Source organism: Pholcus phalangioides, unplaced genomic scaffold (genome assembly GCF_987345545.1).
Source record: "Pholcus phalangioides strain wild (caught in Gottingen) unplaced genomic scaffold, Ppha-v1.0 ptg000018l_1, whole genome shotgun sequence".
Lineage (NCBI taxonomy): Eukaryota > Metazoa > Arthropoda > Arachnida > Araneae > Pholcidae > Pholcus > Pholcus phalangioides.
Genome location: NW_028301611.1, coordinates 19,514,405 through 19,528,494, shown reverse-complemented (window position 1 = coordinate 19,528,494; position 14,090 = coordinate 19,514,405). Strand labels below are relative to the sequence as shown.

General features: G+C 32.9%; 1 protein-coding gene across 4 annotated transcripts in view; it reads right to left on the bottom strand.

Annotated features, from left to right (window-relative positions):
• The window catches only part of LOC149071806 (liprin-alpha-1-like), a 153,130-nt gene that overhangs the window by 28,846 nt on the left and 110,194 nt on the right, over window positions 1-14,090 (bottom strand). For 3 of the 4 annotated variants that reach the window (XM_089247919.1, XM_089247917.1, XM_089247918.1), the window contains exons 13-19: window positions 12,192-12,415; window positions 10,770-10,959; window positions 10,255-10,385; window positions 7,264-7,341; window positions 5,555-5,772; window positions 4,563-4,665; window positions 1,003-1,084 (exon numbers count right to left, since the gene is read on the bottom strand). In XM_089247919.1, the coding sequence (XP_089104045.1) occupies window positions 1,003-1,084; window positions 4,563-4,665; window positions 5,555-5,772; window positions 7,264-7,341; window positions 10,255-10,385; window positions 10,770-10,959; window positions 12,192-12,415 (1,026 nt within the window). The remainder of the gene's footprint in view (window positions 1-1,002; window positions 1,085-4,562; window positions 4,666-5,554; window positions 5,773-7,263; window positions 7,342-10,254; window positions 10,386-10,769; window positions 10,960-12,191; window positions 12,416-14,090) is intronic. The other variant, XM_089247920.1, reaches the window with a different exon arrangement.

Here is a 14,090-nt window from a genome sequence, read left to right as displayed (position 1 = left end):
TACAGCCCCTGAACTGTAACATGTTTGGATACACTACATGTGTTAACTTCAGAATATACTACTACGCTCAATATAAATAAAGACTTATTTTATTGTGGAAGAATGAATATAGGTGGAACCTGTTTATTTGGTGTTTCCTTTGAAGCATGCATTTTTGCAGTTGTTCATATAATGGTGTAAATGTGGATTGCAAGCCTTTTTTTGTTGTCATATCTTCCAGTGCGTTGTCAGTGCTTGCTGCACTTCTTCGAAACTTGACAATCACTGCCTCTTGAGCAAATTTTTCGTTTGAATAAAAATGGAAAAAGTCACATGGGGCAGATCAGGGTAATATGTTGCTTGTGAAAGTATTGGAATGTGATGTTTTGACAGGTAATCTTACACAAGGAGGGACCCATCATTCTTAAAACGTAATCAACCAGATCTTGGAAGGCTAAGTCATGGATGATCCATCACGATAATGCACCAGCTCACAGGTCCCTCCTGGTTTTGACCTTTTCTCTCAGACAAAGAATTAATTCAAGGGGCAATGATTCTTGGGTTCTAAAGAAGTGCAGCAAGTAGTGACAAAGGCACAGGAAGATGTGACAAAAAAAATGGCTTGCAATCCACATTTACATCTTTGTATGAACAATAACAAAAATACATTATTGACACAGGGTAGTTACTTCTAAGGAAACACCAAATCTCTATCTATATTCATTCTGCTGTAATAAAATAAGTCTGAAATTTTTGAATATAGTATATGTAACCAACATCACATTGACCGGAGACTTCATTAGGGTTTGATATCAAATCTTGACAGCTGGTAGCTCAGTGGAAAAAGTATGTCTATACAGATCAGACACTGTGGCTAGAATGAAGCCAAATGTCTGCATGTAATTCAGGAGCAACATGCTGAGTGATTGTTTGCTTTAAATGCATCACAACAACAGTGTTCACTAACAAATAAACAAAAGGAGGAAAAATATAACAATACAATAAAAAGAGAAGAATACACACTTCAAGCCAAGCCACAATCGTTGGTCCATTCCAAAGAGCAAAAGGGGTCCCAGCTTTCATGGATTCGGCTAGTAGCTCATGTCTGTAGAGCAAAAACAAAAAGTTGACATACAAGGAGAAAGAAGAAATTCTGTGCAAATTTATAAAATCTACTAATAATATGATAACTAATGTGAAAAAATATATTAATACAGCAAAACAGTGATTCATTAACAGCTATGAGACCAGCAAGAATTTTCATTAAAATGAGGAAAAATAGCTACAAATTAATGATTTATATCATGAAAATAATCTATTGCTGCTTTGAATTTGCGAAACCCTTCAGCTATGTTACTCATGGTAAACTTGTCTTTCACTTCTTTATCTTGCCCTTCATCTGGTACCGCTTGTTTCATGAGCAGTCAGCTGCATTAATTCCTCCTTGGTTTAATTAATTCCTCCCTGCTTATGAATTGCTATTAATTAGCTGTTCAACTTCTTTTCTGTATCCATATCATTGAACCCTTCTCCACCCACCTGTTTCGTTAACATTGGCTCTGTAGAAATGGTTGTGTTCTGGAGCTCGCATTGTGGCCAAAGGTTAATCCAACAGGAGTTGACTGGTTCTCTCTTAAGAGCTGCCACAATTCTGATGATGACAGTAATGGCATTAGTGATAGTGTAATTCTTCTATACCTTCAAGACATTTACTGCCTTTGTATTTTCTATTGCATGCACAATCTTCATTGACTGACATGTATAGTGAACCTTGAGTACTCACATTACCCCTGATCAAGGTACTGAATCAGAACCGGATTTCGGCAGATGCAAAGGGTGTGGCTGCATAGGGCCGCTAAATTTTTGAGGATGCAAACGTGGATAAAAATGTTTATTACATTTTGACCTCAACTTCTTAGAAAAGCAACAGCTTAAAATTCAGTCCAAGATATAGAACCTCTAAGGTTGAAAGTCTGTGTTGATGATCGGCTTTCTAGCCCTAAGAGTCCCAAATCTTCAAGTGCCTGGGGATGCACTTCAAATTTTTTAACTGGGAAGCAGACACTTTTCTCCATATTTATTGCCAAATGGCATTTCTTTATGACTATGAAGTAGTTTTACAGTTGTTCTCAGGCACCAGAGTACCCATGGACACACTGGGGTATTGAAAAACCCCTGTTCAGAGGGGCTGCAATTTTTTTTTTTTTTTGCACCGGACCACAAAATACTTAAGCCCATGCTGACTACAGTCTGAAATATATTAATTTATTATACATAATTACTAGCTATAATACCCGGCGCTGCCCGGGTTTTCTTCAATAAGGCTTTTTTTGTGTGTGTGTGGATCACGTGATATCTCCCTCTTTCTTTGAGGGACATACTAACCGTGTCCAAGTGAACCATTATGGCAACTTCCGGCACGACTCATGAAAGAAACAAATCTAGATTAAAGAAACGTAGAAATGAATCATTTTATTATTTTTGATTGTGCTACTATAGGTATTTCAATTTTTTTCCCTGGGACTTAAGTTATTCAACTGCCTGTTTCAGCTTCAAAAAATTCTTAATTGAAGCAGTGGAATTTCTTCGATGTACTTTACAGGCCCATAATTAATTTTAAAACATCCTAAACTATATGAATTCATACAGTTGAATATTAAAAGACAATACGGAGCCTTAGTACAAATCCAAAGTTTGGAAATACTCTGATTGAAGGTCGGATGGCAAGATTCGCTAGTCAAATCATTGCCAATTTCACAAGTTGAGATGCAGCATTAATTGCAAAAACTACTGCATTTAGGGAATTCCCATCAAAAATCATAGTATTAGACATTGTTGCACTAAGAATAAGAAGTGATCGGGGGAAAGTAGTTTTATCAGCTTTCATATTCAATCAGCATCAATGATAGGCATTTGCTAATTTTGTTATGCTGCCTAATTCAGAGCCATATAATTTTGCATGTTGCTGAGGTCTTTAATTTGTATTTGGTCGCAATGCTATTTCTGGTAAGAATATAAGTACAGTTTGAAATTTTCAACATAATTCAATAATAACAAAAACCAACAACATATATAAAAGATATAGTGTAATTGAATATAACAACATTGTAAAAAAAATATATACACACATATTTGCATGAAAAATAAGACTAGTTTAGAATGACGATATTATTTAAAATTGTTCTAAAGAGAGTAGAAAACTAAATTAAGTAATTATTACTGTTATAATATTGCCATTTTAAACATTATATGAAATCAGTGTTATTTATTTTCAATAGGAGTTTATATAATAAAATACACTATTTTGACGGAAGGTTTTGACGTGGCGGTTTAAACCCTCATAAACTGTTATGCCTCAAAAACCTGCCAACCCTGGTGCTGCCATCTAAAACTCTACTTAAAATAAATATTCACAAACATTACACTTCCCTCAGCTAAGAGCAGTTATGCCCACTCAAATTTTTTTCCATCATATGGCTCCAAACAGTGATTTAAGATGACAACCAACAAGAAATCAAACATTTGTAATTTAAGACGAGTTCAAATCACATTCATTCTGCATTCTCATTTGCTATAGCTGCTACAATACTGGAGTGTTTGTTTGGCCAGTAGCAATCACAATTTTTCAAGGCAAGGCCATCAGTCATCTGACTGAACATTGAAAGTGACTGAATTTTTGCTCCTTGGATCCCTATTGCAGACGTGGCAACTTTTGGAATCCATAAATTCAGAGATTTTCCTGAGGGGGTAGCCCCCCCCCTTCCCTCAGCACTCAAAGACTCGATCAAAAAAAAATTCACAAAAAAAAAAAAAAAATTGAAATTTTTTTAAAGTCAATTTTAAGAAAAGTTCCGTTCCTTCCCCCCCTCCCAAAACAGGTTCTGCATTGCTCCGGAGCAGAATATAATTCCATGTCAGTCTTTCCATGCTGAATAGAGAAATCACATCAACATAATGTTCATATAACATAAGTGTTTCCTTTTGTGGATGCTTTCAGTGATTGATAATCTTGGGTATATGAACTCTTAGAAGCTTTATATTTTCTTTCTGAAGACATATTCAATCGGAGGAAACAATTTAAAAGACTTCAAAATACAAAGCTGCTGACGAAAAAACTTATGTTTACCACACTGCTGTTAATGGAATACAATAACAATTATACATGAATTTCTGCAACCAAGGTCATGCCCCTGATAAATGATTGCTGATAAATGCTACGTAAACAAAGCCAGTCTTTGCTAGTTGCTTGAATGCGGTCATCGAGACTTTTTTACGACTGCTCGATGGAAATGACCACAGCTATCCTCTATAGGTGTTTTCCTTAACGACGACGAAGTTTTTGAAGATGGCTGAAAATAAGAGAATATTTTACCAGCTAGATGGTGCTGAAAACCTACTTCCAATTTATTATATCGAAAAAGATTAGTGTATATATTTTTTTTATGTAAATTTACCATTTAATTGAGGAAATCAACCTGAATCTATCTTAAATCTGTGAAAAGACACCACAGAAATCAATGAGGTACTGTATCATTAAATCATGATTACACTATAATTGTCAAAACAAAAAAAAAATTACAAACTTCTTTTTGGTCCGCCTATCATGATCAGATTTTTGTCCGATACCAGAAGTGACAGCCGTTGCAGATTCACTTATTATGACATCAGTGTCCGAATACATCATACCTGAAAATATGAACATCTGTGAGGTAATCATAAACAAAATATAATATCTTCTGATGAGCATTTTTTCTGTTCTCTAATGATCTGAAACATTGACAATCCCAACTATTGCATGAAAAATTTAATTATTAAAAATTATAATTACCAAAACTATTATTAAAATAACTAAACATATTTATGGGAGTCATTTATTAATGTAATTAATAAATTAACTGATCATTTTGCATTTCATTAAAAAAAATTTCAACTCAAAACTTTTACTTTTAATTGAAAATACTACAGCAATCCATATAAACAATGCTATTCATTGAAAAGTCATTTCAAAACATTGAATTCTTATAGCATATAACAATTGATGTGGTAAGATGGACTTATTGCTGAGGAATTTTTAAATTTTTTAGGGTATTATTAAAATCAATGAAACACATATTTTCTGGATAATATTCTGAGGTGAACTCTGAAAGAAAAGCCATCTGGTCTTTGCCAAGACTCGCAGCCAAACCTTCTTGCACACCAAGCACGCTACCATCTACACCAATGGAGACATGACCCTGCCTTCCTTATTTCACACACTGTGGCATAGATGGTACACAGTGGTGCAGATGAAAGCATGCTTGTCCAGTTTGCAAGAGGGCATGTGGTTGAATCCCAGCAGAGACCATTTTTAAAACCATTTCTCAAAAACATGATTACGAAAAAAAAAAAAAAAGTGCTACAGGGTAAAAGTTTGTAATTTTATAGAAAAATTCAAATAAAGGAAGATAATCTATATTCATGATTTTCTTTAACAAATGCATCAAATTTATGTGCGTAATGATTTTTATCATTACTATAAAGGCATACTGTATAAAGAAGGGTTTTCACTTTGAGAAACACAAAGGAAAAAACTCACCTTGCGATGAATATATGTAACCCTCTTTTCCTTTAACTTTGTCTTTCTTACTGAAAAATTTTCCTAGGGATGATTTAATTCCTTTCTTCTTTGGGGTCGTTCTGTGCAATGAGTCCTGAGATGAGTTGCCAGAGCTATGAGAGGAGGGAGAGCTGCGTGAGGACCCGTCTGCAACTGATTGTCTCATGCTATACATCTCTGGAACCAAATCGGGATAGCTAATAACAACAGGATGGGAGAAGCAGCAGCAGCAAGAAGGAAGCCATGTTCAAAAGGAGGTGCGGGGGTTGATAAGCAAAAAACAAAATGAAAAATGCAACAAAAGAAATTAAATTAGCATAAAAAAGTAAAAAACAGCAGGAGAAAAAATGTGGCTAACACTAAGGCTTCTACATTAATCCATAAAAAGCAATCACCAATATCTAGCCATGTGCAAAAAATGTATGGCTATCCACTTGCAACAAAAGAAATACACAATTACTCTACTATTATTAATGACTATATGATCTTCAAATGAGTATACCTGAATACTAATATCAGCTTAAATGCAAAAGGAACCACAAAATCATGCGCTGCATTCATTCTACTCTAAAACCAATGAGTTTAAATATAAAAAAACTTTTAAACAAAAGATAAAATTTATCTAACAATTATGCATTCGACTACATCTTTAGGATTGGAACAACTAATTTGGGTACATTTACCATTTAGACATAATATTCATGTATACAAGAATGGACAGAATAAAACGAATCTTTTCTTCAAGTTATTGTAAATATATATAGAGTACCAATACAGTGAGACACCCCACTTATGTCAGAATTTTTCCCCAAAGGCTGAAGATGTAAGTTGAGGTAAACTTTTAAAATGGTATTGTCCATCCCTCCTCTTGAGAAGATGGGAGGTAAATTAACAATTTCCTTTATTCTTTTTTATCTATTAGTCTTTTTTTTTTTTTGTGTGTGTGTGGGACTTACTGAACGGAACATTTCTCTCTAAGAACATGTTGTCACAAGCCCTCAAGTTTTGCTTAAAATGCGTCAAATCGTAAGAGAAAATCATTTTTAGGACAAGACGCCATAAATTTGGGCTGATGTAAGTTGGGGTATTACTGCAAACAAAAAAGATGGGAACTAGGGATCACAGTATAGAATCTACCAAAAAATATCAAAAAAATTCATGCTTTTAAAATATGAAGACAAATCCCCCAATGCCTTTGTGAGGAATACACTCAAAACTAAAATATTTTAAAGACATGTCATGAGAATTAATGATTGTAGTTATACCAAAAGATGCATAAAAACAATGATAATGAACAGCCCTTGGAGTCTACAATAATAACTCGTGAATGTAATTTCAATGCTTGAGAAATTATCACCACATGTGTCAGTTGCTCATGCATTAGAACTTTATTGTATGTTATGAAATAATTGACAAATGATGAAGGTGCATTTTTTTGGTACTAACACATAGCCAAACAAGATTTCATGGCCTGAGTGTTTTATGTAGGCCTGAGTGGATATGTAAATCCAACAAACCTCCCTTTTATTTAATATTTTCCAATACACACACATCTAAATTTTCGAACATATTCCCTAGAATTATATCCAGAATCAAGGTGAATAAAAACTGATTTAGAAAAGACAATAATACACACACATATATATATATATATATAATAAAATCTATCTACATAAAAAAAAGTATACCCATAAATCATGTCATGAGGACCGAAATGTATGGAAGATGAAATGGCAGCTGATGCATGAGGCACAGTATGTACACTTCTACAGGACACATAAATTAAAAGAAAAGGTATTAATTGATTGACATAAATAATGATTACAAGTAAATTAAATTTTAATTTTAATTTATTTTATAATTTTATGTAAAATAAATTAAAATTAATAAAAATTAAAAGTTTTAATTTATAATTTTTTTTTTTTTGACAATATTCAAATGGTCTAATTTCCCTTCAGTAAATTGGTGGCAAGCTTAGCACTTAACTCCTATCAAAAACAGTGAGTATAATTTTTGAACTTAAGTTTGATAATTTTAGTTACATCAGACTGAACATTTCTTTTCTTTACCACATAAAAACTATTATACAAATTTTTTTGACTGTAGTGACACACTAATAACCTCTTCTCTCACATGGATGAAAGAAAGATCATTGTAAATATGGTGGCACGTAGGCCTACAGTAGACTCACTAATCCAGCACATATCAGACCAGAGTTGTGTTGGATTACCGAAATCACCAGAGTAAAGGAAGGTAGTTGAAAAAAGTCGATTAAAAAATAATATAAATTTCTTCACACAATCATGACATTACAGAAAAGTAGTTAGCAGTTGAAGGTAGAATGATTACAGGAAGGCAGTTGAAAAGTCAATTTTAAAAGTAATATAAACTTATTCACACAATCATGACAAAGTAACATTTTTCCCCCCCAATCAATCAAAGGAAGCCTGCCTAAAGTCAAAAAGTTACGGGGCAGGAAAAAAAGAAGTCCATGACCAGATAATACAAATACAAACACAAATGCCACAACAGCCAAATTATCCAATGAAGTGGATGAAAAAAGATGCCCATAAAAATAAGGATGTCAAATACAACCAAAATACAGTAACTGATTATAAAAGCATGTACCACAAAATAAAAAACTAATACTACAGTCGATCTTGCTTATAATGCCCCCACTTAGTGTGACTTATTTTCATGGTCTGAACTACGAGTCATCCTTATTAATATTTATCATTTAAAGCATTTTCTGCTTACAATGTATTTCATGGTGGTTTTTTTAATAAACATTCTAAGCGTGATCCACTATATGTAATACACTGCCCATAAAAAAAGATATTATGGTTGTCTTATCTAAGTATCGATAGCTTCTTGATTTATCCCACTACGTTTATTGTACTACTTCTTTTAAATGTGTAAATTGTGTTAGAATTCAGGACCCCCGGAGGAAGTGTCCCTTACTAAACAATACTGGTGTGCCCTTGTCGAAGCAGTTGATTGATGGTGTATTAATAACTCGTGGTTCATCCTATACATCCCATTGAAAATTTTAAACACTTTGATCATATCTCCCAGAGAACTGTGTTCCTCCAATACAAAAAATGCAAGAAATCAAGTCTTTCTTCGTAGCTCAAGTCTTGTGTGTCAACAAGAGCATAGGTCTTCTCTGAACACCAAGTTCATATATGGGTGATTTTCACGAAATTGGCCGAAATTGTGTCCAGCAAAATTAAGTTTGATATATTTGGCATAGAATTTTCTATTCACATTCTTGTTTCTGAAAGGTGTCATTTTATTTATAATTTTTTCATTAATAGACTTTTTTAAAATTAATTCGAACAAATTTTCATTTGCCAAAAAAATAACCTTCTTTGGGCTGTCCTCTGCCCATTTGCCAAAATTTAAAATGGAAAATTTCCTTTCTATCTTAAAACTAAAATATATTATTTTTTAATAATATATTACATTTGAGATTGGTACACTTCTTCATACTTCATCTTTTTCATAATTTTAAACATTCTTTATCCATAGTTTATAGCCCAACAAAAATTTTCTCCAGCTTTTTTTTTTCATTTGTGACATTTGAAAAACATTGGTGCAAGTCCTAAAACATCAGTTGCCACCTATTAAATTTTGTGTTGAGAAGAATGTAGGCATCATTTGAACCTCCTTTCAAATCAATTAGAAATGTAAATTACTTCACAAATTAGATTTTTTTCTGGTAAAAAAAGAGAATGTCTTTATTAAGTGTCCTTCTGGCAATTTTTTTTTTTGTAAGAAATACATATAATTGAAAATTATTTTCACTTTACCATGTGTTTCAGTTCAGAAACATCTATTATTTCTGAAAAGCACATGATTTTAATATGTTTAGTTTTTGATCAGTGTTGCACAACATGTATAAATGTCTTTCTTCTGAAATTAAGTAATTGGAAAAAAGGTTTGAGAAAAGTAAAAAAAAAAATCCAAATTTCTTGGTTGCAACATCAAGCTGCAGTAATGTTTCATTTAAAGACTGCTTTGAGAATGCAACTCATGCTCTAGCAAAATAGAGACAAAGTCGAAATCTGTTGTGCTCATAAAATTAACGGAAAAAGGAGTGATAAACACACACAAAAAATAAAGAAAAATGCAACTAACAAAAAAATTATCCAGAGTATCAGTGCCTGTCCAAGTTGGAAATAAACCACAGAGATACATGGAACATGGTGCGAGTGTCAAGCATAAATATCAAGGCAAGTGCTAAATAGGAAAAATGCCACAACGGATTTGCCCATCTCTTAACATGGTTAAACTTGACAAACTTTGCTGCTGACTATATTTCATTTAACAGCAGGTAAAAAAATGTCCCAAAGAATATTTTGGATTTTTTGGTTGACGTTTATTTTTGATTTATATATATTTTTTATTTTTTGCCCAATTTCCAGAGAAAGACCCATATACAAATTTTTGCATTATCACTGTATAACTCAATGTAAAAGATGCAGAAATCATTCAGAAATGAGGGAAATGAAACAATTACTTGTGTCAGTGTGTCATAAGATTTTAAGCATTACGATTATATGCAGCTGCTTAGATTCAAACAAATGACTTCAGTAATTGATACAAAGTGATTTTGTCACATTCATCAAATTACTATTTTTCTTACCCTAAATTTTACATGAAAATATCCTACTCACCTTCTAAGTTCCTCAGAACTTTCCGCTAGAGCCTTGGCAACTCTTTCTAATCGAACTGACCTAGGGGTGGGAGGACTAGTTGCTTCTCTACGAACCATCAGTCGACTGTCATCTTTGACATCACCAGGAGACTAAAAAAATCATAAAAGAATATCAAACAGTATTCTTTTTTTTACCACTCAAATACAGGAAGCAATAATTATGTTACTGCAAAGGTGAAAAAATTTCTCTTCACCCTCGATTATTATCAACTTGATAGCACATGGTGTCATGGGAAATAGCCAAAAAAAAATAAAATAATAATAATAATAATAAATAAAAAATAATAAAAATAAAATAAAAAATAAAAATTGAATGGAAACACACACATTAGTTGCTGATCGCAGACGTTACACAAACAGAATAGAAAGCTATTACAAAATATAGATACTAGAACTTAGAAACTCAGAATCTGTGGGGTATTTCCTTTCCCCTCCCTTTGAAACTGTCAATGTCTAGCATAAGAGCAATCTTACTGTATGATATTTGATGTAATCTCTTTGTGGGCTATGGTGTGACTTGGGAGTTGATCTTCCACTCTGAGGAGGCGAACTCCTCTCAAAAGATCGTCCTCTGGCTAGCAAGCTCAGTGTTTCTATGCTTCCTACTCTTGACTCCAATTCTTCAGCTCTTTGTTCTGTAGTGTGTTTCTCTTCCTGTATCAACCTTGGGGGAAAAAGAATAATCATGTAATGCTGTTATTACCAGTGATTTCTAGATGGTTCAGTAAGGGGGGGGGGGGGGCAGGAGCCCATACAAGGGAAAAAAAGGAGAGAAAAATCAGTATCCAAAAAAAGACACATAATTAAAGAAAATATAGAAATACCAGAAAATACCAAAACAAAAGTTTCAGTAGGCTGAATTAATAAGAATTCATAACTGATTAGGGAAATAAATTATAACCGATTAGAGGAATAGTTTGAAAACTAATGAGAATTCCAAATCAATGAAAGAAATGAAACCAGAATTGATGAAAACTAAGAATACACAAAAATTTAAAGTGAAAAAAAATTTAAAATTAATGGAGAAAATGATTTCTTAGAGCTAATGAAAGAAATTTCAGAATTCAAAAACGTTTTGAATCAAACGAGTCTCCAATGGTTTGGGCCCCCCCCCCCCCGTTACATCAAGGCAGCATTGACCCCATCCACTGGTTATGACATTTGTTTGATACACATAAATAAGCTTACTACTTATAACAAGTCATACCCTTTATATAAGTAAATAAACATGAAAATTTATTTTTAAAATTTCAAGGTTTGTATAAACAAGGTTGATGAAGGAACTGCCTTCCTGAACCATAATTTCAATACAATTATTAACTTTTATTGGATGCAATTTTCCTACAAATGTTTTAAGATGTTTAAAAGATAGCCAAAAGAATATATTAGAAATCAACAGAATGTTAACGATGACCTTAGATTTCTATAAATTTTATTATGCTATGAAATCAATTTCTAAAAAAAAATTTCAATAACTTGCAAAATTTATTAATAACTTGTTATTTATGTTAATTAAAACTAATTTTAAATTATAACTTCAGAAACGAACTAAAAAAAAAAATATGCCTTAAGGAAAAGGTATGACGACATATTTGGATTCAAAATGGAAAATTGCACTGGAGAACTTAGTATGTTTATATGGTGTGACTACTTATAATATTTACTACTACTCCTTTAACCATTGGAAGTACCATAAATTTTAATAATTTGATCCTTATACTATGAGGTAATGAACTCATGGTGTGGCTTCATTGTCTTCTTCATTTCTGATTTTGCTATAAAACTTGCTACATCAGTTTTTTTAATGGAACAAAGCTACTACATGTAAACTCAACTTCGTATGTGTAAAAGAACATTGGTACCCTTGAAGATAAAAAATAATGCAAAAGTGCAAACCTGATTTCATTGTTTATGGCATCTAACTGTTCTTGAAGCATAAGCGCTAGCGTCTGAGCGTCTGTGTGTGTCGACGGTGAAAGCATATCCATAGCATCGAATATGCTTTCATTGTCATCGGTTTGACTGCACTCAGTGTCGCTTGCATCAAATGGGTGCTGCACATTAGCTAGAACATGTGCCTGCTCTATCTTATCCCAATCATGTTCAGTTACTGCTTGCACCTGAACAGAACATATTAAAATGGAAATTTATATTTTATGTATGTATATGAATTAAACATGAGTTTAAATTCAATGCACTTCTTACATAGCAATTTACCAAAATGTGTTGGTATTCTGCAATATAAACATAAAAACAGAAGCAACTGTTTTCAGTAACTTTTCCCTTTTCAAGTTGATCAGTTCGATACAGGGCAGTGTTTCCCAAAATTGTGGCAATATAGTCCTTTTCGGAAGAGGGAGGCACACTGAAACTGATTTGAGGAGTGATAGATACAATTTAGGATTTTAAGTGGTTGATCTACTAAGATCAGGTTGTCTTCTGACACAATCCTGCCTCATCTGAGGTAACAGAATGTAAGTTGCTCTGCATTAGTCTGGGGTTGTAAGTGGTTCTATCTATCATTCTACCTGTTGGTAAAATAACTATGATATAAAATAAAAATTGGCACTAAAAAAAATTATCAGTTCAAGATATGGTCAATATTCAACTAAATAAAAAAAATTACTTTCATTTTCCCAAAAACGAGGCATTTTTGGTGAAATCAGGATGTGTGGTCATGACACTTTGATATTTTTATTCTCACTCCTTTCAATACAATGCATTTTTTCCTCCCTAATGCATGTCCACAAAAAGTGGAAAACTGGGGTTTTAGTGGAAAGAGGAAAAAGGATTATTCTATAGTCCATTTCAGGTTAACTTTGCAGTGAAGGGGAAGCTACGAGGGAACCACATCACTCGTTGCTATGGGAACGAAAGCCTCTTAACCAATGTATCGATGCGCTGCCTTAGTAAGGTATGGCCGATTCTCGCCAATCTCAGTGAGAAAAATCTTTTTTTAAATCTACAATTAGTAATAATTATAGAATTAAAAAAAAGAAACCAGTGCCGATACTTTCAGAAATTAAAGTGAGGTTTTTGAAATAATTTTTTTTTTTATTAGAAAGTGTTTTAAAACTTAGAAAAATAATTATCTTGCATCAGCTTATAATTATCTTACTCTTACTTAATGATCACTCCGTGATCATATTGATGAGTAAGTAACACTAAAAATTTTGAAAAACATATTATTTTTCTGCAATATTTCCCTTCCTTCTTAGCTGAAATTTATTTATAAAAAAAATTCCAAACAATAATACGAAAGCAACGTATAATTTTAAAATACTGTATATTAACCATGGCTCTCAAAAACTTCGGGATTTTTAATTTTTTCTTTCAATTTATATGAAAAAAATACACGTTAAATAAAATTTTTGAAGGCAATAAAAAAAAAAAATTAAGAACAAGCAGATTAATTCTGTTTTCATGTGAAAATGCACCAAATAATAACAATAATAATGCGGAAAAGTTTAGAATTTTTTTACTCTTTTTTTTTTCTCCTGCCGAAACTTCCGTCGCTCATCCCTCCTCCTCGAATGGTATACGTCGATGACACTTGTTTTCACGAGTTTTAGTCTCTTGTTACTGTTGATGTGCCGCTGCATGGGGTTATTATGGATGATTCTTATTGAGTTTTGTTTACAACGAGTATTGGAAAGGAAGAGCCAGAGAACGTTTTAGCGTGAAAAGAGAGATATAATTGTCACATAATAGATGAAAGCCTCACCCACTGTGCCCGCCTCACTTATTTTATCTGAAGAGAAACTAAAGGCAAGGGGCATCTGGAGAAACAGGTGG